Source organism: Anolis sagrei, chromosome 2 (genome assembly GCF_037176765.1).
Source record: "Anolis sagrei isolate rAnoSag1 chromosome 2, rAnoSag1.mat, whole genome shotgun sequence".
Lineage (NCBI taxonomy): Eukaryota > Metazoa > Chordata > Lepidosauria > Squamata > Dactyloidae > Anolis > Anolis sagrei.
In genome coordinates this window covers 22732214-22758214 of record NC_090022.1, presented here as the reverse complement: position 1 = coordinate 22758214, position 26001 = coordinate 22732214, and the positions used below count along the sequence as shown (strand labels likewise).

General features: G+C 43.0%; 1 protein-coding gene across 1 annotated transcript in view; it reads right to left on the bottom strand.

The window, feature by feature from the left end:
* The window catches only part of LOC137096016 (C-type lectin domain family 2 member B-like), a 31610-nt gene extending 8381 nt beyond the window's left edge, over nucleotides 1-23229 (bottom strand). The window contains exons 1-3 of the mRNA XM_067463349.1: nucleotides 23153-23229; nucleotides 10308-10490; nucleotides 846-929 (exon numbers count right to left, since the gene is read on the bottom strand). Coding sequence (XP_067319450.1) covers nucleotides 846-929; nucleotides 10308-10431 — 208 coding nt within the window. The 5' untranslated portion in view covers nucleotides 10432-10490; nucleotides 23153-23229. The remainder of the gene's footprint in view (nucleotides 1-845; nucleotides 930-10307; nucleotides 10491-23152) is intronic.
* Nucleotides 23230-26001: the final 2772 nt, after the last annotated feature.

Sequence of the window (26001 nt, the reverse complement as noted above, 5' to 3'; positions counted from 1 at the left end):
TTTTTTCAACTTCCAGCCGCGTTACTTCACTCACCGCAAGCTGCAATTTCCGCTCCGTCCTTTTACTAGATAGCCACAGCAAACCTCTTCCTTTGCTTCCGATCAGTTTCCATGCGTCGGCAGCCTCTCAAGTCAACTGGGTTGAACTCCACGGCTCTGGCAGCAAGCTTGTAGGTCTGAATCTTGGTAAACCTCCAACGACTTCTGTCAGACACTCAGGATCTGGGCCCATAACCTTTTGTCAGAGTGATGCCCCTGGGTCATGCACAGAGTACCTGAGGTTTCCAGATCAATCATCACACTGGAGACTTAAGTTTCAAAAAACAACAAACTTTACTGGAAGCATCTATATACAAGTGGCTACATCTTGAAGACTGAAAAATTGTGACTGACAAGTACAGGACTAAACACACACAGACAAAAAAGCATCTGCCCTCTGCCTTATCTTTTCCTCTGGCCAGTTAACTCCCTTTTCTTCTCAGTTTTAAGGACTACAATTCTAGCACACAGCTGAATCAACCATTAAATCCATCTTGGAATACATATGAATACACATCATTAACACATTGAAAAACATATATGAAACAATTACAATTATCCTGACATTTTGGACTTCAACTCCCAAAAATCCCAGCCAGCTTTCCAGCTGTTAGGAAGTATGGGAGCTGAAGTCCAAAACACCTTGATGTCCAAAGGTTGAGGACCACTGTTTTGGATCATTGCAAGTCAAAAGGCAATATGAAGGCATGTGCACACGTGTTGGGGAAAACTAAGCAAATAATTTAATTCTAGAACTAACACAATGACAACTCAGGCTGAATGGATAAGTAAGAGACTGAACTTACTAATAAATGCAGCGAAAGCATTGCTGCCAATAATGAAAACTGCAAAAATGACATTCTTCCTCCATTTTGCTTTTTGTCCTCTGTCTAAGAGAATGAGAAATAAATTAATGTTGAGTGCAGATTACCACATTAAAGTGCATCACTATTATGAGTTACTGCATATTCGTTCCAGAAGAGTCAATTAAGACCTTATAAAATTAATGGGATGATCATAAATTGAAATATTCATTGAGGGTATGATAGGGAAAATTAGACAAATAATTTAATTCCTAAACTGAATAGTGGTGGACAAATAATGTCACACAGAGGCCCCTTCTACACTGTTCTTATATCCTGGGATCTGATCCCAGAGCTCCTGGTGGCACAGTGGGTTAAACCCTTGTGCTGGCAGGACTGAAGAATGAACAGGTCAGAGGTTCGAATCTGGGAGAGTGTGGATGAGCTCCCACTGTCAGCTCCAGCTCCCAATGCGGGGACATGAGAGCAGTCTCCCACAAGGATGGTAAAACATCAAAACATCCAGGCATCCTCTGGACAACGTCCTTGCAGATGGCCAGTTCCATATTCCCTCACACCAGGAGCAGCTTGCAGTTTCTTGAGCCACTCCTGACGCAAAAAAGACCCCAGATTATCTGCTTATCCCAGTGGAGACTCGTATGATCCAGCTCAAAGCAGATAACCTGCAATCAGATCCTGGGATGTAAGGACAGTGTAGAAGGAGCTACTATGGATAAGAAAGAGACTGAGAACTCACAAAGACAATGAAAGCATTACTGACAATAACTAAAGCCATAAAAACCACATGTCTTCTGCCATGTTGTTCTTCATCTTCTATCTACAAGAATGAAGGTAATGTGTACATTAAGTGCAAATTTCTACAACAAAGTTCATACTGTGAGTTTCTATGTAATAGTTCATGATCAACTGGCTGTGCATACAGACACTTGTGCCATAAGAAATTCCAGAGGAACCTGAGTTGTTGTTGCTTACCAGTGAGGGGAGCAGCTAGCAGCAGCTAGTCTTGGCTCAAAGGAGAAAGAAACAAGAAGGCAAGCACAAATGAAGTCTCCTCCTGGGGAGATAGGTCAAAATATAAACAAAGTTTTAAATTACAGTAGAGTCTCACTTATCTAACCTTCGCTTATCCAATGTTCTGTATTAAACAATGCTGTCTGCCTCCCACTTGGATCCATAGGTGAGGAAAGTGACGTGTATATTTACCTGTGGAATAATATCCAGGGTGGAAGGAAGAAAGAACCCTTGTCTGTTTTGGTGCTAAATTCATAAATACAGTAATTATAACATACCTTTACCATGAATTGAACTGCTTTTTCTGTTGTAAAACATTATGTTTGGTGCTTAATTTGTAAAATCATAACGTAATTTGATGTTTAATAGGCTTTTCCTTAATCCCTCCTTATTATCCAACATTTTTGCTTAGCCAACGTTCTGCTGGCCTGTTTATGTTGGATAAGCAAGACTCTACTTTACTATTATTCTTTAAGAGCCAAGAAAAGCTATATCTTCATCATCTGATAGGCTTCCCCGCTCTCTTCTGCTAAAGAGCAGCTGCAGCTCCTTTCTGCTACAGTAGGTGATGAAGGCTTTTGACAGGGAATCAAAGAGATAGAGAGTAGCTCCAAGCAAAAAGAAATATAGATGCCAGACCTGCACAACATGTGGACAGCAGCCTGCATAGGATGTAGTGTGGTGTATCTGAAATTTTATAACGAGTGAAGAGAGAGAGAGAGCCAAAAGATTTCCCCTGATTTTTCCCAAATAAATCTCACCAAAGTTGAAGAAAAGCCACCGAGTTGTATTTATTTCGTCCAGCTGGTACAGATGTCAAACCATGATAGTTCGTCAGGAGAGACATACATGCAATGCATTTTAGAACAAAGAAAACTGATAGAAGCTGAAGAGATGGCAAACCAACTGAGATTCGCTAAACAGAGAGAATTTCAGAACGCCAATAAGCCAGGAAGATGGCTGGCCTGGAAGATAAGAAAAAAGAAACAAGAAAACAATATAACAAAAAATATGTTCAAACAAGGGAGATATTGTGGCTGATCAAGGAATTATACTGGAATTCCAAAACTTCTTTGAGAGGCTATACTCAGAAGACCAAACTAAGTTAGAGGAGATAATGATCTACCTAGGAAATCAAAAACTAGAGAAAATCTCCGATACACACAGGGAACTACTAAATAAAGAAATTATAGAAGATGAAATTAAGAAAACGATCAAGAGACTGAAACCCTCAAAAGCGCCAGGCCTAGATGGCTTTACGGCTTCATTTTATAAAACGATGATAGATATAGTTACACCCTACTTGAAAAAATTGGAAAAAACAATACCAGATTCTTGGAGAACAGCAAACATTACAGTCCTACACAAAGAAAATACAAATGCAACGGAGGTAAAGAACTATAGGCCCATATCTTTTCTTAATCAGGATTATAAAATCTTTACAAGCATATTAAGTGAACGATTGAAGTCCTTCCTTACTAATTGGATTGGGGATGAACAGACAGGCTTTCTGCCCGGAAGACACATGAAAGAGAATACGAGAAACATCATAGACCTAATAGAATTTTATGAATTACATCATCAGTTAGAAGTGGCCTTTATCGCGGTGGATGCCGAAAAGGCATTTGATAACCTAAGATGGGAATTATTACAGGCAATCCTAAGAGAGATGGACTTTGGGTTTGGCTTCACAAATGCAGTTGAGGCAATCTACAGTGGGAAAAAGGCCATCTCTGGATAAATGGCCATCCCTCTAAAGAAATAACAATAAAAAAGGGAACAAGACAGGTTTGTCCACTCTCCCCGCTTATCTTCATAATGACGCTTGAAATTTTATTGAAGAACTTAAGGGATCTTCCACCTCTAAGTGTCGGTAAAAAAGCATATAGATTCAGAGCCTTTGCCGATGATCTTATTGGAGTCATAGAAGATCCAAGATGTAACATCCAAAAATGGATAGCTAAAATAGAAGAATACGGACAACTGGCGGGTTTCAAAATAAACAGAGAGAAGACAAAGATATTAACGAAAAACATCACAAAAGAGAACCAAGAAAGACAGAGAAATCACAGGAATGCAGATAGTCCCAAAACTGAAATATTTAGGAATACACATATCTGCAAAAAATTCTCAACTGATCAAGAACAACTATGAACCAGTCTGGAACAAAATCAAAAAAGATCTGAAGAGCTGGAAGAATCTGAACTTATCCCTTTTAGGAAGGATATCCACTATTAAGATGTCTGTTTTACCTAAGCTCCTATTTCTCTTTCAAAACCTGCCCATAATACAAAATAACAAAATATTTGAAGAATGGAACAGAGAAATAATGAAGTTTGTATGGAAAGGCCGGAAACCAAGAATTAAATTTATTCACATGATCGATAAAACACAAAGAGGTGGTTTAGGCCTCCCCGATCTCAAATTATATCATGATGCGTGTGGGCTATCCTGGATCAAGGACTGGATACTCCTGAAAAAAGATAGAGTGCTAGCCCTCGAAGGTTATGACCTGAGAGTCGGTTGGCACTCCTACCTATGGAATAACCAGGCGAAAAAGGAGAAAAACTTCAATAACCACCCCATAAGAAGGCCATTATTTAGAGTCTGGGAAAAGTATAGAAAATATCTCTATCCCAAGATCCCATTATGGTTATCACCCCTGGAGTAGAAAGAAAGAAGATTATTAGGCTGGAGGAAGTAGCCTACTTACAAAGACACTATAGTGAAAAGAGAAGGAACATTCCATCTAAAAACAAAAGAAGAGATCGCTAGTGAATTCAAAATATTCTCCTGGCTACAATAGGTTGACATGGGCAGGAGCAGCCAGAAGGCGTGAAGGCTGCTAAGACGGCTGAGCAATGACCCCTCACAAACTAACACCCATGCCAACATAAAGGCAGATCAGATAGCACACCAACTCTTGAAGAACAGGAAACCCAACCTTGCCACCAAAGTAGGAAAGAAACCAATAGCCAGACAACAAGAGATTGAGAACAACAACCTTCATGAACCCTTTACATCTACTGAATTGGACATGGCTCTCAATAAATGTAAGAATGGCAAAGCAGCTGGCTTGGATGAAACAAATCAAGAACTTTGGTCCAAAAACAAGGCGGTGGCTTCTGGAGCTGATGAACAACTGCATTGCATCCTGTCAGATACCCAAAATCTGGAGGAAAGCAAGGGTCATCGCCATCTTGAAGCCAGGCAAAGATTGTAATGATCCAAAAAGCTACAGACCAATCTCGCTGTTGTGCCACCTCTACAAAGTTATGGAGAGACTTATTTTGCATAGAATTATGGAAAAAATAGACCCTTGTCTGATTCCCCAGCAAGCTGGCTTCAGAAAAGGCAAAAGCTGCACATTGCAAGTGCTGAACCTGACTCAGCACATAGAAGATGGCTTTGAAAGGCAGCAGATCACAGGAGCTGTCTTCATAGACCTGTCAGCGGCTTATGATACTGTGAACCACCGCCTCCTCCTGAGAAAAATGTATAATATCACAAAGGACTACCATCTCACCCGTCTCATAGGAAACCTGCTACAAAACAGGAGCTTTTTTGTTGAGTTCCAGGGTCAGAGAAGCAGATGGCGGAAACAGAAGAACGGCCTGCCTCAGGGGAGTGTGCTTCCTACATCAATGTTCAACATCTACACAAATGACCAGCCACTGCCAGAAGGGACAGAGAGTTTCATCTATGCTGATGATCGTGCCATTACTGCTCAAGCAGGGAGCTTTGAGGTGGTTGAACAGAAAAAGTAGCTGTGGTCTATAAAGACCACCTTAAGTTGGCCGAAGTATATATTAGGGAACTAAATCACACTGAGCGTGTGTACATGAGTCTGAAAATCAGAAGTAGACTAGGAATTGTGTTAGTGTACTGTCCACCCTGCTGCCTAACCAACTCCCTGGCCAAGCTCACAGAACTGGATTGTTGTAGGTTTTTCAGGCTGTATGACCATATTCTAGAAGCATTCTCTCCTGATGTTTCGCTGCATCTGTGACAGGTATCCTCAGAGGTTGTGAAGTCATACAGCCTGAAAAACCTACAACAACCCAGTGATTTTGGCCATGAAAGCCTTCAACAATACAATACATTTCACAGAACTGGTCTTGGAGGTGTTGTTGGAGTCTCCCAGATGTTTGCTTCTGGGAGACTTCAACATACCACTGGAGGTCAGTTTGTCAGGTGCAGCTCAGGAGTTCATGGGTTAAACTGCTGAGCTGCTGAACTTGTTGACCAAAAGGTTACAGGTTTGAATTTGGGGAGTGGCGTGAGCTTCCATTGTTAGCCCCAGCTTCTGCTAACCTAGCAGTTCAAAAACATGCAAATGTGAGTAGATCAATAGATACTGCTCCAACAGGAGAGTAACGGCACTCCATGCAGTCATGCTGGCCATATTATCTTGGAGGTGATGGAGATGAGCACCAACACCCAGTCAGACACGACTGGACTTAATGTCAGGGGAAAACCTTTACCTTTACCTATGAAAAACATGGGCCTATCCCAATGTGCTTCTGAACCGACACATTCGACAGGTCATACCCTTGATGTGATTTTCACCTCGGAACATATAGATCTGTGGATGTAGGTGATCAACATCTCTGAGTTGTCATGGACAGATAATTTTCTGGTCACGGCTACCATCACAGCTACAACCTATCCCTGCAGGTGTGGAGGGCCTATTAAAATGGTTTGCCCTCGAAGGGTAATGGATCCTTTGAGATTCCAGGATGCCTTAGAGGTTTCTATGGCTGGCATCACCAGATATCCTGTAGAATTCCTGGTCAGCAAATGGCATCAAAATCTAGCTAGAGTTGTTGACACGATCGCTTCCAAACAGCCTCTTCAACCTGTTACAAATAGGGCTCCCTGGTATACAGAGAAATGAAACAGGAAGGATTATAACTAGATGGCAGAAAATGCAACTTTTGTGACAAGACATGGTATAGAGGACACCTTCACTTCTACACATGCAGTGCAGTAAACGTTCTTGTCTGCATGCAGCTGCAGATTTGTGTCTAGCTGAGCTGATCCGAGTGCTGAAAGGTTTACCTCAGGAGCCCTCCCCTCCAAACCAATTGCTAGAACCTTCAGTAGCTCACTGTGATGCTTTTAACAACAATTTTGCAGGAAAAAAAATCTTTCACAAAAGAGCTGACTTAGATACGGTCATTGGATCAAATGCCAACAACAAGGTGTTCAGCAACTCTGTGAGTGGATCAGTTTTAATTGGTGAGTATTGCTGATGAGGACAAGATGCTGAGGCAAGTAAAGGAGACAACCTACTTTCCTGATCTTTGTCCTTCTTGGCTGGTCATCTAGGGAAGAGCTGCAATTCGATCTCAAATTTAACAATCTCTCAAGGTTGGGAATTTTCCATCCTGTTTAAAAGAAGCAGTAGTTAGACCACTGCTGAAGAAGTCGAACTCGCAAGTAGGCCGCGCGGGGCTTCTCCTCCCTTGGCAGGCTCACGCTATCCGTCAGGCCCAATGGCCAGCGTGACCCAGCCAAGGGCAGCTGCTCCGCGTGGCCTACTCACGTGTAAAGCACCTCGTGAGCCAGCCAAGGGAGGCTGCCCCTGTGCTTCATGCAGTCATGCCGGCCACATGACCTTGGAGGTGTCTATGGACAACGCCGGCTCTTCGACTTAGAAATGCAGATGAGCACCACACTCCAGTCAGACAGGACTGGACTTCATGTCAGAAGAAAACCTTTAACTAGGAAAATTGTGGAAGATCCAGGGTGGGAGAAAGAACTCTTGTCTGTTGGAGGTAGGTATGAATGTTTCAATTGGCCACCTTCATTACCATTTCATAGCCTGACAGTTTTTAGGGAGAATCCTTTGTTGAGAGGTGATTAGCTGACCCTGATTGTTTCTTGTCTGGAGTTCCCCTGTGTTTGAGTGTTGTTCTTTATTAACAGTTATAATTTTAGAGTTTTTTTTAATACTGGTAGCCAGATTTTGTTCAGACTAGAAACAGGAAGATTTCCCATTCTCTGCTCCTGGAATTAATGCCTTAAAGAGGACGAGAAAGAACCCCCTCTAAGGGCCCTACCACACAACAAAATAAGATATGTGCAATTTGCATAGGAATTTTTTATTGGTTTTTTTTAAAAAAAAAAACTATAGTCCGGCCCTCCAACGGTCTGAGGGACAGTGAACTGGCCCCAATTTAAAAAGTTTGAGGACCCCTGCCCTAGACCTTAATAACTACAGACAAGTGTCTTACTTCCCAGGTGCCCTCCAACTCTAGGCAGTCTTGGATGACACACACTTTCCTGACCTATTTCAAACTGGCTTCAGATCAGGATACAGAGTTGAGACGGCTATGGTTGGGTTAGTGCATGATCTCCGTCTTAACACCAACAGGAGGAGTGGTTTTCAATACCATCTTGGTGGCTTTCAATACCATCGACCATGGTATTGTTCTGGAATGCCTGGAGGGACTAGAAATTAGAGGCACTGTGCTTCAGGGTTCTGGTCATACCTCTCAAGCAGGTTCCATATGGTGGCGCTTGGGGATGATCCTCAAAAAAGGAGTTGTCATATTTTAATATGTATTTTATAGAGATACGTTTAGATGTGTAGCTTTTATAGAGGTACATTTTAATATGTGCATTTATTGTATTTTTGCATTGTTTATATGTTTTTATTCTGCAACCTACCTCAAGCCATGAGGAGAGGTGGATAAGAAATAAAATTGTTGTTATTTTTGTTGTTATTTGAAACACAACAAGATTAATACACAACAAGATTAGTATACAAGATTAGTTGTTGTTGTTGTTATTATTATTATGATTAATAATAATAATATTCTTATTATTATTTGACCTTCCACAAGATGCCATTCATTCCCCAATGCACTTTAATATTTACATGATGCAGCTGGGAGAGATCACCCGTAGGCATGAGGTGGGGTGTTATTAGTATGCTGATGATACCCAGATATATTTCCCCATGCCTTCAAAAACATCCTCAGCTAAGGACAGTGTGTCTGCTCTGATTAAATTGCCTGTAGGAGGTGATGGGCTGGATGACGGGGAAAAATGAAACTGAATCCCGACAAAACAACGGTGCTTGGGAACATCCAACAGTGAACATATTACGCCTAACCTAAAGTCACTCCACTGGCTGCCAACTAGTTTCCGGGCAAAACCAACCAGTTGCAGTTCTGGAGAGACTCTTGATTTTTTGCATCTCATAGACTTAGCATGGGGATTTGGTTAACCAGTTAAAATTCATGAGTAAACCAGGTTTTTTTTTTAACCTGAAAATTTTTTGAGGGGGGGGGATTGAATTCCTAACACCCCCCCCCCCCCCGGCTACAGGCCTGGTGACCAGGATAGCTGGTTCAGTATGGCAAGATATTTTCACCTCCATGAAACCCTTGTGCTGAATCTCAATATTTTAGCCTTGAGTTTTCCACAGGTCACATCAAAATCTATTATCCTGAAGTTGAGTTATACAAGAGTCAATATGATATATCACTATTTATTTATTTATTTATTTCCTATATTTGTACCCCATGCTTCTCACTCTGGAAGGGAGATTCAAGGTGGCCTCACAACAGGCAGCAATTTGATGCTGACAACATACAAATACACATAACAATTGCAATTAAAACCAAGTAATTAAAACATCAATTATTAAATCATCAATTAAAATCATAGCCCAAGATCTATCCATTACATCACTCTCACTAAGAGAATATTGAATAAATTTTGCCCATGCAAAATGTGCAAAAGGAACGGGTGGTTGACAAATTAATAGCGTGTGCTCAAATTGTTTTAGTGAGGTAATAGAAAGATAAAACAAAGTGGACTCTGGCAAATTGGTATAATTATATAGTTGATATGTTAAATGTGGAAATAACAAATTGTAAACTGAAAAGTTATAGATAAAATATAAAATTTTATAATAATTAAGAGTATGTGAGAGCCAGTTAGGAATTACTTAGAGAATGTATTAAGATGTGGAGTGGAAAAATTGAGATTACGACTGAAATACAAAGTGCATGCCCAAGGGAACGGGCAGAGGGTAGAAGTGGGGTAAAACAATTAAAAAAAATTGCCCCTGCACAATTTGTCATTCAACATCCAGGTTATTCCAAATGACATTTTAGCCAAAAATGACCAGTCCTTATATATCAAAACTAAAAATAGTTTGGGAGGCAATGGGGAAGAAGTTACTCTAGCTACAACATTTTTCAGAAGTTTTAATATAATTAAAAAACAAATAGTTGCATGGAAGCTTTCAGGACATCCTAGAGTTACAAGAAATGACTGAGTGCAGCCTGCAGACCATATTTTCTCACTCTTCCCACTCATTTTGCCTCCAATCCTCCTTCAGCTCCTAGTAGAAAACATTTATTCTAGACACAATCTCAATTCTTTTTTATTCCACTGAAAGAAATAGTATCTTACCAAAATTGTATTCCATTCTTGTCTGTTCTGTTTGCTCTGAAGGGTTTAATCTATCTTCACAGTTTTCCTTAATGAGTGCCTCCGCACTTGAATTAGGTTTCAGATAATTTTCATTGTCAGACATTCTTTTCTCCTCTGCTGATTACTTTTTCATCTTGTAGAATGTTGTTTACAATCGATGGCCTTTGCAAAAGAACAATATGTGTTCATGTATATGAATATATCATTTCACAACAATTGCATTGCACATCAGTATGCCCACACTTCCACCCTGGTTTTTGTGTATCTTTCATATTAAACTTGTGGAGATGTCTAAGCCCTATAGGGATGGAACTGGCATATCAGTAGAAACTGGTAGCAAGTACTTCTGACCATCATATCTACTTGGGCTGACATTTGGAGAGATGGATCCAGGAGCACTCTCAAGCTGCAAACATAGTCTTTGTTTGTTTGTTTGTTTGCAGTTTTGTATACCGCCTTTCTCAGCCCAAAGGCAACTCAAGGCAGTTTACAATCGGCAACAATTAGATGTCTTCCTGTTGGAAATAGCAAACTTCTACAAGTCTCCTATACTAGTGATTTGTTATGTATATAATTGAGATTGCTTACTATATTGTATGTACTGTATTTTCCGGCGTATAAGATGACTCAGTATAAGACGACCCTCAACTTTTCCAGTTAAAATATAGAGTTTGGGATATACGGTGAGTCAAATTTCGCTGTTTACTCTCTCTTAATTTTTCTCCCTTTACCATTTATTCCTATCAAAATGTAACCCATTCGTTTTTGCCCTGGACCCTAATTCTGTTTCTAAACTGATCCTGACTAAATAGTTAACAGTCAAGCCAATGGCTAAAAGTTAACAGTTCCAATTTCTGGAAAAGAGATTCCACCTGAACATTAGGAAGAACTTCCTGACAGTAAGAGCTGTTCAGCAGTGGAACTCTCTGCATCGAAGCTCCTTCCTTGGAAGCTTTTAAACAGAGGCTGGATGGCCATCTGTCAGGGATACTTTGATTGTATTTTTCCTGCATGGCAGGGGATTGGACTAGATGGCCTATGTGGTCTCTTGCAAGAGACCTCATGGGCCATCCAGTCCAACCCCCTGCCAAGAAGCAGGAATATTGCACTCAAATCACCCCTGACAGATGGCCATCCAGCCTCTGTTTAAAAGCTTCCAAAGAAGGAGCCTCCACCACACTCCGGGGCAGAGAGTTCCACTGCTGAATGGCTCTCACAGTCAGGAAGTTCTTCCTCATGTTCAGATGGAATCTCCTCTCTTGTAGTTTGAAGCCATTGTTCCACGTCTTAGTCTCCAAGGAAGCAGAAAACAAGCTTGCTCCCTCCTCGCTGTGGCTTCCTCTCACATGGCTATCATATCTCCTCTCAGCCTTCTCTTCTTCAGGCTAAACATGTCCAGCTCCTTAAGCCGCTCCTCATAGGGCTTGTTCTCCAGACACTTTATCATTTTAGTCGCCCTCCTCTGGACACATTCCAGCTTGTCTATATCTCTCTCACCCTACAGTTGGGTGGCTTTATTCATGCTTGCCATATGCCTTTCTCAAACAACTATATTATTCTTAATATTAATATTAATATTACAACTATATTATTATTATTTCCTGGCATTTCAAAGTGGGACAGAAAAAAATTAAAAAGAGTAATAAAACCCATCACTATCAATATACATATAATAAAATACACACAAGACCAAATCAATAACATGTAGGTTAAAATTCGCAAGAATTGGAAACCACTGAATGAATGAATAACAACAAAGGTCTGCTAGAAGACATAGGTCTCGGTTGAATGTTGAATTCTGACAGCTGATTTAGCTATTGAATCTCTTCTGGCAAGTCATTCCACAGTCCAGGGGAAATAAATGAAAATGTCCTATTGGTGATGGTTGCCAGTAAGGTTCTAGAGTAGATGCTTCTAGAGAACCAAAGTGTCTTAAGGGACAGATTGTACGGGAAAAGGTGATCTTGTAGATAACCTGGACCCAAACCATGTAGGGCTTTAAAGGTCAAAAAGCAACACTGTAATTTGCCCAGAAACTAATTGGCAACCAGTGAAGTGACTTTAAAATGAGTGTAATGTATTCACACCTGGTTGTTCCTGTAAAAAGTCTGGCTGCTGTGTTTTCAATCAAGTGGAGTTTCCAAATTTGGTACAGAGGTAGTCCAACATAAAGCTCATTGGAGAAGTCTAACCTTGAGGTGACCTAGATTTGACACATGTGCTCTAAGCTGTAAAGTCAATGCAGTTTGACACCTCTCAAACTGCTGTGGCTCAAGGCAATTGAATTGTGGGAGTTGTCCTTTACATCAGCATTCTTTGGCAGAGAAGGCTGAAGATTGTGTCAAACTACAATTAGATTGAGCCATGGCAGTGAAAGTGTTGGGAGTAAGGCAATTTCACACACATTTCTGAAGACACACTTCCTGTTTGTCCCTGCTGTAATGCAATCTCTTAACATACCAGTTTTATTGCACCTGATTTGAATATGCATGTAAGCTAATGACTTGACCACCATTTGAAATGCGTTTTAGGTCACATAAGCCATCTGAGCACATGTTTGGAAGGGTATATAAAGAGGATGTAATCCTTTTGTTCCACTCACTCCCATTTGCTTCTCTCTCCCTTTGCAATGTTTTGAGATGTAGCCTTTTGCATGAAGGAAGGCCTTCTCACAACCCCAAGGCCTGACTTCATTACTTTGTTTGTAACCAAGGAGTATGCTACCTGTATGAATTACATCATGCACGTTTGTAAGTAAACTTTATTTTTGCATTTTTACTTCTCTGTCTGAGCTGGTTTATTTGCATGCATAATTATTTAAAGGGGAGAAAGTGTAGCTGCTGTGTTTTTTGGGGGGGTGGGGGTGGGGGGCATTCTTAAACCCTCAGGCATCCTACCTGGCTCTAATTCCTAACCTTCCTGCTGTGTGTTTTAAGGCAATAGGTAGACCAGCATTGATCTGATGTTGTAGTGATTATCAGTTCATGCAAATTTTTTAATCAGAAAGTGATATCAAAGTGCAATTAATCCTACAGTGTAATTGAACCTTGTGGGCACCAGTCAGAGCTGTCACTAGCACCCCACTGCAATGACACTACCAATCCCATGTTTTCCTTTGCACATGCTACAAGCACATACTGTTTCCCCCCATTTTTAATAGTCACAGGCTTTGCCAACTTTCCTGGATTTTTTAAAATCCACAATATTAGAGAGAGAGAGAATCATAGAGTTGGAAGAGACCCCATGGGCCATCCAGTCCAACCCCCTGCCAAGAAGCAGGAATATTGCATTCAAATCACCCCCGACAAATGGCCATCCAGCCTCTGCTTAAAAGCTTCCAAAGAAGGAGCCTCCACCACACTCCGGGGCAGAGAGTTCCACTGCTGAACGGCTCTCACAGTCAGGAAGTTCTTCCTAATGTTCAGATGGAATCTCCTCTCTTGTAGTTTGAAGCCATTGTTCCGCGTCCTAGTCTCCAAGGAAGCAGAAAACAAGCTTGCTCCCTCCTCCCTGTGGCTTCCTCTCACATATTTATACATGGCTATCATATCTCCTCTCAGCCTTCTCTTCTTCAGGCTAAACATGCCCAGTTCCCTAAGCCGCTCCTCATAGGGCTTGTTCTCCAGACCCTTGATCATTTTAGTCGCCCTCCTCTGGACACTTTCCAGCTTGTCAACATCTCTCTTGAATTGTGGTGCCCAGAATTGGACACAATATTCCAGATGTGGTCTAACCAAAGCAGAATAGAGGGGTAGCATTACTTCCTTAGATCTAGACACTATGCTTCTATTGATGCAGGCCAAAATCCCATTGGCTTTTTTTGCCGCCACATCACATTGTTGGCTCATGTTTAACTTGTTGTCCACGAGGACTCCAAGATCTTTTTCACACGTACTGCTCTCGAGCCAGGCGTCCCCCATTCTGTATCTTTGCATTTCATTTTTTCTGCCAAAGTGGAGTATCTTGCATTTGTCACTGTTGAACTTCATTTTGTTAGTTTTGGCCCATCTCTCTAATCTGTCAAGATCGTTTTGAATTCTGCTCCTGTCCTCTGGACTATTGGCTATCCCTCCCAATTTGGTGTCGTCTGCAAACTTGATGATCATGCCTTCTAGCCCTTCATCTAAGTCATTAATAAAGATGTTGAACAGGACCGGGCCCAGGACGGAGCCCTGCGGCACTCCGCTCGTCACTTCTTTCCAAGATGAAGAGGAAGCATTAGTGAGCACTCTCTGTGTTCGTCCACTTAACCAATTACAGATCCACCTCACCGTAGTTTTGCCTAGCCCACATTGGACTAGTTTCCTTGCCAGAAGGTCATGGGGGACCTTGTCGAAGGCCTTACTGAAATCCAGGTACGCTACATCCACGGCATTCCCCGCATCTACCCAGCTTGTAGCTCTATCGAAGAAAGAGATCAGATTAGTCTGGCATGACTTGTTTTTGATAAATCCATGTTGACTATTAGCGATGACTGCATTTGTTTCTAAGTGTTTGCAGACCACTTCCTTAACAATCTTTTCCAGAATCTTGCCCGGTATCGACGTGAGGCTGACCGGACGGTAGTTGTTTGGGTCGTCCTTTTTTCCCTTCTTGAAGATTGGGACCACATTGGCCCTCCTCCAATCTGCTGGAACTTCTCCCGTTCTCCAAGAACTCTCAAAGATGGTTGCCAATGGTTCCGAAATGACTTCCGCTAGTTCCTTCAATACTCTGGGGTGTAGTTGATCTGGCCCTGGGGACTTGAACTCATTAAGAGCGGCCAGGTATTCCTGGACGACTTCTTTCCCAATTTGGGGTTGGATGTCCTCCAATCCCTCATCCACTCCATCTTGCTGAGGTTGAAGACTCTCTTTTTGTGAGAAGACCGAGGCAAAGAAGGCATTAAGTAGTTCAGCCTTTTCCCTATCCCCTGTCAGCATTGCCCCATCTTCTCCTCGAAGAGGTCCTATCGCCTCCTTGTTTTTCCTTTTTCTACTGACATAAGAATAGAAGCCCTTTTTATCGTTTTTAATGTCCCTGGCAAGTCTGAGCTCGTTTTTTGCTTTAGCCTTGCGGACCTTTTCCCTACAGGTGTTGGCTATTTGTTTGAATTCTTCTTTGGTGATTTCTCCCTTTTTCCACTTCTTGTGCATGTCCCTTTTGTGTCTTAGCACAGTTAGAAGTTCTTTGGACATCCATTCTGGCTTCTTTGCACTTGTCCTATTTTTTCTCTTTGTTGGCACGGTTTGCAATTGCGCCTTGAGTATTTCACTCTTGAGAAATTCCCATCCATCCGTAGCTCCCTTGTCTTTTAGTATCTGTGTCCACTGAATGCTGCTCAGTGTTTCCTTCATTTTTTGGAAATCAGCTCTCCTAAAGTCCAAAATGCGGGTTTGACTTGTCTTAGTTTCGGCCTTCCTTTGTACCTCAAATTGCAGGAGCACATGGTCACTTGCCCCTAAGGATCCTACCACTTCGACCGCATTGATCAGGTCCTCCGCATTTGTTAGGATGAGATCAAGAGTAGCCAATCCCCTTGTTGCCTCTTCTACCTTCTGGACCATGAAATTGTCTGCAAGGCAAGCGAGGAATTTGTTGGACCTTGTACTCTTGGCCGAGTTTGTTTTCCAGCAAATATCGGGATAGTTGAAATCGCCCATGACTACTACATCTCTTTTCTGTGCCTGTTTGGTCAACTGTTGGCAGAAGACTTCATCAAGATCTTCCTCCTGGCTTGGGGGTCTGTAGTAGACGCCTACAACGACATCTTTTTGGGTCCCAGTTCCCTTGATTCTTATCCAGATGATTTCAAGCTGATTTCCCAGATTGCTGTCTTGAATTTCTTGTGCAGCATAAGAGTTTTTGACATATAAGGCTACTCCGCCTCCTCTCCCCTTTGTTCGGTTTCTGTGAAAGAGGTTATACCCCTCGATATCTACATTCCAGCGATAGGAGTCATCCCACCAGGTTTCAGTGATGGCTATGATATCATATTTGTGGTGTAGTGCTAGAAGTTGGAGTTCATCTTGTTTATTTCCCATGCTCTGTGCATTAGTGTAAAGACATGTGAGCCCCTGGGATCTTCCCTTGAGCTGTTTAATTGGTATTATTGTGCTTTTGGTACTTGGTCCTTGTTGTGTTTGTGCAGCCCTCCGTTTAGCCTTCTGGCGATTCCCAGACATTATGGGTAAAGTAGTGTTCGCAAGGCTGTTGTCCCCCTCCCCCGGTGGACCTAGTTTAAAGTGCGTCTAATGAGGTTTGCGAGTCTGTGAGCAAAAAAGTGTTTTCCTACTTGTGTGAGATGCACCCCATCCCTTGCCAGTAGGCCATCCTCCTGGAATAGCAGGCCATGGTCGAGGAAGCCAAAGCGTTCCTCCTGACACCATTTTCTAAGCCAGTCATTGACCTGTACTATTTTTCTGGCTCTTGTGGGTCCGTGTCTTACAACAGGGAGGAGGGATGAAAAGACCACCTGTACATTACATTCTTTTAGCATTGCTCCTAGAGCTCGAAAATCATTTGTGATCTTTTGAAACGTATGCCTTGCAGTATCATTGGTTCCTACATGAATCAACATGAGGGGAGGACGGTGATAGGGCTTGAGGAGCCTGGTGAGCCTCTGAGTGATATGGTGTATTTTTGCCCCCGGTAGGCAGCATATTTCTCGAGCCATCCCATCTGGTCTGGAAATGACAGCTTCCGTTCCTCTAAGGAGGGAGTCGCCTACTACCAAGACCTGTTTACTTTCAGGAATGACAGGGCCCCTTTTGTGCAATGTAGTGTGTAGGTCTCCAGAAAAGTGATCCTGTTGGTGTGAATTGTGTAGGTGAAAAGTGTTGTCCTCCTCCTCGACATCCCCGGTGCATTCGTCAAGGACAATCCATTGAGATTCGTCCGAGAGCCTATGGTTCTCCTGTATGTGTTCCTGTTGCTCCTGGTCTATGGTTGGGGATGGTACACCTGCAGGATTGTGCAAGTGTGAATGTTGTGAAGTGTTGTCCCAGTCAGGGCTGTCCCCCGCACACTGATCAAGGATGAGCCACTGATCAGTATCTAAGCCATTCTGGTCTGGTGCCAGAAGAGATCTGCCACATGTTTCCACACTAGGAGACTTTCACTGTCTTGGTGAGAGTATTTGGCTCTGTCTGGCTCTTTTTCCTTCCCCCTCTCTCTCAGGATTCACATTTTGAATTTCCCAGCCCCATCACCTAGAGCTCACTGTTTGTCCAGAGGAGGAATGAGAAGGGAAGGAGGGCTTCCTCCACCTGCCAAGCTGTGGAGAGAGAGCTCCCGGATTGCCTCTTTCTTACAGTCCACATTCTAGTAGCTACACAGAACAACCCAAGTTTCCTGAAGTTCTCCCTAAACTATTTTTAGATTTCCCCTTCCATCTACTACTATACACAGTATTTTTCAAAACCATTTTGAAACCGTTAACACAAGGAAAAGATGGTTCCACTCTGGCATAAAATCCTGGCCTTCAGATCCAGGATTTAAGATTTACCCACTGCATGCCTGCAGAAGAGATATCTCTCCCTCCTTCTGTCCCAGAACAACATGAGACACTCTTCTCCAAAGGAAGGATACTAAAACAATAATAATGACAACTACAGCAGTACTGGGAATAGGAAAAGACCAAGGCATTGACATCTCCGATCCATTCTCTGTTTGGATATCAACCAGCATACCAATGTTGTAAATCAAGAAGGGTGCATAGGTGTGGGAAAGAGGTTTTATTTTGTGAGGGATAGGGGTTTTGGGGGAGTGTTTATGTCATATGTTGGTGTTTGAATGTTATGGTATTCTTAAAATGTGCAGGGAGCTTAGACTGATAATAGTGGATAACATGTAAAAATAGCAACTATATAGGTTTTAAGTTAAGTAACTGAGAATGATAAGTACTCAATGTCAGAACTAACTGGCTGATTGACCAACGTAGATAGGCATGTATATATCACAATTATTGTTACCTGACTGTACCTGCGATGATTTGTTGTTCTGTTATGTACCATAACTAAAATAAACTGTTTTTGTTTAAAAAAACATGTCAATAAATAGCTAAGATATACAGAGATACTCGCAGGAACCTCAGCAAGCGAGAGTCCAAAAGTGGCAGGCTAAAATCCGGGACTTCGGTGGCTGATACCAGATGAGAAACTCCCTCCTGGATACACAGAAGACTGGGCAACTTGATAAGCCCTGAACAGACTGCGCTCTGGTACCACAAGATGTAGAGCCAATCTTAAGAAATGGGGCTACAAAGTGGAGTCCATAACATGCAGGTGTGGAGAAGAGCAAACCACAGACCACCTATTACAATGCAGTCTGAGCCCTGCCACATACACAATAGAGGACCTTCTTACAGCGACACTAGAGTCACTCCAAGTGGCCAGCTTCTGGTCAAAGGAAATTTAGTATAATAGAAAGTTTTTAACTTTGTATTGTCAAAGGCTTCCATGGCTGGAACCACTGGGCTGTTGTAGGTTTTTCAGGCTACATGGCCATGTTCTAGAACAGGGGTCCCCAAACTACGGCCCACGGGCCTTTTGCGGCCCATCGAGGGCCATTCTCCGGCCCGCGCTGCCTGGCCTGGCCTGGCCACGCCCACCCGGCGCCGCTCCGCCCATTGCGGACACCCTCTGCTTCGGCTGCTCTGCCTGTGTGGGAGGGAGAAGCCTCCCAGGTGGGTTTTCTGCAGAGCCGAGCGGCCGGAGCAGGGGGTGTCCGCAATGGGCGGAGCGGCGCCGGGTGGGCGTGGCCAGGGAACGCCGGAGTTCCCTGGCCACGCCCACCCGGCGCTGCTCCGCCCATCTCGGACACTTCTGCTCCGGCCGCTCTGCCCTCCGCGGCCACGAGGTGCCTCCCACTCCACTACCGGCCGCGCCGGGAGAACAAGCCCCTGCAGCACCGCTGTGAAAAGGTTTGGAATATCAGTGCCAAGTTTGCAGGTGAACTATAAATCCCAGCAAATACAACCCCCAAACGCCACCAGTGTTCACATTTGGACATATTGAGTGTCAGTGCCAAGTTTGGTCCAGATCTATCATTGAGTCCACAACGATTTATGGAGGCAGGTGAACTACAACTCCAAAACTCAAGGTCAATGCCCACCAAACACTTCCAGTATTTTCTGTTGTTCATGGGAGTTCTGTGTACCAAGACTGGTTTAATTCCATCATTGGTGGAGTTTAGAATGCTCTTTGATTGCAGGTGAACTATAAATCCCAGCAAATACAACCCCCAAACGCCACTAGTGTTCACATTTGGGCATATTGAGTATCAGTGCCAAGTTTGGTCCAGATCTATCATTGTTTGAGTCCACAGTGATCTCTGGATGTAGGTGAACTACAACTCTAAAACCAGAGGACACTGCCCACCAAACCCTTCCAGTATTTTCTGTTGGTCATGGGAGAACTCTGTGTCAAGTTTGGTTCAATTCCATCGTTGATGGGGATCAGAATGTTCTTTGATTATAGGTAAACTATAAATCCCAGCAACTACAACTCCCAAATGACAAAATCAATTTTTTTTGAGTGAAGGACATACATTGGGTTGTTAGATGTCCAGTGCTTTTTGAGTTCTGTTAATCCCATAAATGAACATTACATTTTTAATATAGATTTATTTCCTATATTTATATCCTGGCCTTCTCCCCCCCCCCCCCCCCCAAAGGGGACTCATGCTTACATATTCCAAAAACCATTTTCAAAACAACAGAAAATAGAATGTTTTCCTCATTTTAATTGGAACTATTTTATCTTCAGAAATGCTAAAACCATGCTTTATGTTCCGATTGTAACAATAAAAATACATGATGCATATCAGATATTTACATTACAATTCATAACAGTAGCAAAATAGGACATGTGCAGTGTGCATAGGAATTTGGTCATCGTTTTTTTTAAAAAACTATAGTCCTGCCCTCCAACGATCTGGGGGACAGTAATCCGGCCCCCCGTTTAAAAAGTTTGAGGACTTCTGTTCTAGAAGCATTCTCAAGAATGCTTCTAGAACATGGCCATATAGCCTGAAAAACCTGCAACAACCCAATTTTGAACTTTGTTTGTGGTTTTTGTTAGACATTATAACTGTATTCTTAAATAGTTTCTGACACGATAAATAAATAACCGGGAATAGGGTATCCAGTCTGGCGTTACTTCTCCCCACCTGCTCTGTCCATCACACTGTTTGAGAAAAACATTTCACTGCCCTGGACTCAATAACATATTGATTACAAAAAAATTTTATGCACTCATAGGTTGTGAATGTCATCCCAATTTACCAAATAGTTGTCCCTATTTGGGCATAGCTGCAGAAGAAACTTGAGTCAGGCAGACACTGAGTTCACAATCCAAAAGGGGAAGGCTTTCTTTTTAGCTTTCTCTTTGGCTTTCTTTTTAGCCTCACAATCTCAATATTTGCAGCTTCAGTGGAAACAAAGGGAGAAGGAAGCCAAGAGTGGGACACTGGGAAGTTTATGCAGTTTATCCAACTAGCAAATACCCTCCTCTTCTTTTTCCTGGGGTTGTTCTTGGTCAGAAAACCTGAGCAGAAGGTAAAGGGAAGTGAGGAGCCAGATGTATTATGGCACACAGGACTCTCATGACCAACAGAAAACACTAGAAGGGTTTGGTGGGCATTGACCTTGAGCTTTGGAGTTGTAGTTCACCTACATTCAGAGAGCATTATGGACTCGAACCATGATGAATCTGGACCAAACTTTGCACAAATATTCCACATGCCCAAAACGAACATAGATGGAGTTTGGGTGAACTAGACCTTGACATTTGGGAGTTGTAGTTACTGGGATCTATAGTTCAGGTACAATCAAAGAGCCTTTTGAACCCTACCAACGACAGAATTGGGCCAAACTTCCCACACGGAACCCCCCATGACCAACAGAAAATACCTAAGGCCATTCAGTCCAACTCCCTTCACCAGGGCAAGAAAACATAACCAAAGCCCTCCTGACAAAGAGCCATCCAGCCATAGATTTAGATAGATATGATTCACACACGCACACAGATATAGTATCAGAGATTTGAAGGGGACTCCTAAAGAAGAACAATTACATGTTGCAAGTTCAAGAGTGGGCAAACCAGACACTCTCAACATCAACACTGACAAAGAAACAGCAAGAAATACTGCTTACCCACAAGTCTAAAGGAATTACGTATATTAGAAGCCAATACTTTCTCATTACTTTATTTTTCAAATCATCAGACTGAGCCACAGCATCGTGTGGCAGGGGACAGCCAGTAAATAAATAAATCTGTCTCCCGTCCAGATCCGCAGCTGTTTCAATATTTATTTTGAGCATTTCTACCCCGCCCTTCTCAACCCCTTAGGGGGGACTCAGGGTTTTAATACAATAACATTACCGTGTATTGAACTGCTTTTTTCTGTCAATTTATTGTAAAACGTGATGTTGTTTTGGTGCTTAATTTGTAAAACCATAACGTAATTTGATGTTTAATAGGCTTTTCCTTAATCCCTCCTTATGATCCAACATTTTCGATTGCCAGCCCGTTTATGTTGGACGAACCCAGAGGGTGATTCTCCCCAATGCTTCCTCTTCATCCTGGAAAGAACTGACGAGCGGAGTGCCACAAGCAGGGTTCCATCCTGGGCCCGGTCCTGTTCAACATCTTTATTAATGACTTAGATGAAGGGTTAGAAGGCAGGATCATCAAGTTTGCAGACGACACCAAATTGGGAGGGATAGCCAATACTCCAGAGGACAGGAGCAGAATTCAAAACGATCTTGACAGATTAGAGAGATGGACCAAAACTAACAAAATGAAGTTCAACAGGGACAAATGCAAAATACTCCACTTTGGCAGGAAAAATGAAATGCAAAGATACAAAATGGGGGACGCCTGGCTCGAGAGCAGTACGTGTGAAAAAGATCTTGGAGTCCTCGTGGACAACAAGTTAAACATGAGCCAACAATGTGATGTGGCGGCAAAAAAAGCCAATGGGATTTTGGCCTGCATCAATAGGAGCATAATGTCTAGGTCCAGGGAAGTAATACTACCCCTCTGTTCTGCTTTGGTTAGAACACACCTGGAATATTGTGTCCAATTCTGGGCACCACAATTCAAGAGAGATATTGACAAGCTGGAATGTGTCCAGAGGAGAGCGACTAAAATGATCAAGGGTCTGGAGAACAAGCCCTATGAGGAGCGGCTTAAGGAGCTGGGCATGTTTAGCCTGAAGAAGAGAAGGCTGAGAGGGGATATGATAGCCATGTATAAATATGTGAGAGGAAGCTACAGGGAGGAGGGAGCAAGCTTGTTTTCTGCTGCCCTGGAGACTAGGACTCGGAACAATGGCTTCAAACTACAAGAGAGGAGATTCCATCTGAACATGAGGAAGAACTTCCTGACTGTGAGAGCCGTTCAGCAGTGGAACTCTCTTCCCCAGAGTGTGGTGGAGGCTCCTTCTTTGGAAGCTTTTAAACAGGGGCTGGATGGCCATCTGTCAGGGGTGATTTGAATGCAATATTCCTGCTTCTTGGCAGGGGGTTGGACTGGATGGCCCATTAGGTCTCTTCCAACTCTTTGATTCTATGATTCTAAGCCGGACTCTACTATATTTGCTTTGAACTGGATTATATGGTAGCGTAGACTCATATAATCCAGTTCAAAGGTGATAACATTTGATAATCTGGAATATATGGCAGCATAGCTCCAGAATCAGCCCCATGCACCCAGACCTCCAGAGGGGGAGGAGGGTTTCATCGCCCACCAGGCTAAGGCTTCAAGGGGGCAAGGTTGCCTCTTCCCTCCAGCCCAGACCTGGCCGAGTCCCTCCCTCTATCCCTCTCTCCGCCTGCTTACCTGGAGACAAGCCCACCCAGGCAGATCAGTTGAGCAAAGCGTCCTGCGGCTGTCTGGCTGCCCGGTGTCGTTTGCCTCGCTATTTGCGGCCGTTTATGATCCTCGGAAGCCAATAGGAGACTGGAAGCCTACCCGGTCAGGCTGCCAGGCTGGGGCTAACTCTACACCAGGCATGTAGCGGAGGGGGGCGGGCGGGCTCGGGGGGCCCTTCAGAGTCAAGCCAGTCACTTCAAGGATGCCATCCATCCATCTGGCCCTTGGTCGGGCCCTCTTCCTTTTTCCTTCCATTTTCCCAAGCATCGTCTTCTCTAAGCTTTCCTGTCTTCTCGCAGGCATGTAGCGGGGGTGGGTGGGTGGGGGTTTGAGGGGTTTCCGCCCCCCCCCCCGAAATTCTCATGGTGGTTCGCGAAAAGGCCTTACTGGCAGGCCCGTAGCCAGGACTTCGGGGGGGGGGGGGGCTGAATTTTTTTCAGGGGGTGGTTCGGGGGGGGGGGCTGAGTTTCGGGGGGGGGGGGGGCTGAGTCTGAGTGAAAGAGGGTCTACCCTAGCAAACCTTTTGTATTATTACCCCAATACCCCCATGCATATGGGATATATTGAGTATGGTGATCAGATCATGGTATGAATAAACATAACAGTTTAAATAATGCACCAGTAAGGCCTTTTCGCAAACCACCATGAGAATTTCGGGGGGGGGGGGGGGGCTGAAGCCCCCCAAGCCCCCCCCCCCCCCCCCCCGGCTACATGCCTGCTTACTGGTGCATTATTTAAACTGTTATGTTTATTCATATCATGATCTGATCACCATACTCAATATATCCCATATGCATGGGGGTATTGGGTTAATGATACAAAAGGTTTGCTAGGGTAGACCCTCTTTCACTCAGACTCAGCCCCCACCCCCGCAACTCAGCCCCCCCCCAAACCCCCCTGAAAAAAAATCACCCCCCCCCCCCCCGGGAAACGAAATCCTGGCTACCAGCCTGCTCTACACTGCTACTACCTAGTAGTTTCAGAATGTAAAGGAACTGCAGATGGTACTGTAGACTCCTATAATCCAGTTCAAACCTGCTCCTCCTTTTATCTCACCCCGATCTTTTTTTAAAAAAAACAACATTTTACCTTGCACATGAGGCCCACCCACTGCCACTATGAGTGTGTTTAGTGTAGTTTTATATTGCTAATGTATTCATATGTTTTTATGTAATTATGATGTTGTTGATTATTGTTTGTGTTTTTGGTATGATTTTGCTGTAATCTGTTGTTTGGGCTTAGAATCACACAGTTGGAAGAGACCTCATGGGCCATCCAGTCCAACCCCCTGCCAAGAAGCAGGAAAATTGCATTCAAAGCACCCCCGACAGATGGCCATCCAGACTCTGCTTAAAAGCCTCCGAAGAAGGAGCCTCCACCACACTCCGGGGCAGAGAGTTCCACTGCTGAGTTGCGCTCACAGTCAGGAAGTTCTTCTTAATGTTCAGATGGAATCTCCTCTTTTGTAGTTTGAAGCCATTGTTGCACGTCCTAGTCTCCAAAGAAGCAGAAAACAAGCTTGCTCCCTCCTCGCTGTGGCTTCCTCTCACATATTTATACATGGCTATCATGTCTCATGATTGGGGTCTATTTTCCCCAAACTCCATCTGTGTTCACATTTGGGCATATGGAGTATTCGTGCCAAGTTTGGTCCAGATCCATCATTGTTTGAATTCATAGTGCTCTCTGGATGTAGGTCAACTACAACTCCCAAACTCAAGGTGAATGCCCACCAAATCCTTCACGAATTTTCTGTTGGTTGTGAGAGTCCTATGTGCCAAGTTTGGTTCAATTCCATCGTTGGGGGGATTCTGAATGCTCTTTGATTGTAGGTGAACTATAAATCCCAGCAATTACAAATCCCAAATGACAACATCCATTTTTTGAGTGGTGGTCACTCCTTGGGTTAGTACGTATCTTGTGTCCAAATTTGATGTCAATTAGTCCAGTGGTTTTTGAGTTATGTTAATCCCACAAACAAACACTACATTTTTATTTATATAGACTAGCTGTCCCCTGCCACGCACTGCTATGTTTTGTGTGTGTGTATGTGTGATTATGTGTATATATCTATACCTAACTATCTATATATGCAAACACACATATATACACATATACACAAATATATACAGAAATATATAGATAGATGGGTGTATGTGTGTGTGTGTGTGCATATGTGTGTATTTCTGTGTTTATATGTGTATATGCATATTGTATATATGTGTGTGCTTGTGTATATATGTGTATGCATGTCTATATGTATATGTGTGTACATGTGTATATGTAAATATGTGTATGTGTGCATGTATATGTGTATATTTGTGTGTGCTTGTGTACATATATATGTGTGTGTGACTGTCTGTATGTGAGCATGTGTATATGTATATGAGTGTATGTGTATATGGATATATAGTTTATTTTGGGGGGGGGGTTAAGTCCATTCTGCTGGGTTTTTTGTGTGTTTTAGGGGTGATGGACACTCATTGGACTGATAGGTGTATTGTATCCAAGTTTGGTGTCAATTCATCCAGTGGTTTTTGAGTTATGTTAATCCCACAAATGAACATTACATTTTTATTTATATAGATTATCTGGCAGTGTAGACTCCAGTTCCATCTACACTGTTGTTGCGTCTTTTTGGGAGCAAGGAGCCAGCAGCACAACATCAGTTTTTAAGAGTTTGTTTTATTAATGACAGAGGTGACAGTTATCAGTCTTAGATGAAGGATACCCCCCCCCCCCTTAAGTCACCAAGTTAATTTTAGAGCATTTTACAGTGCAGGCACACAAGAGTTTTCACTTTCTGTTTCTTTGAA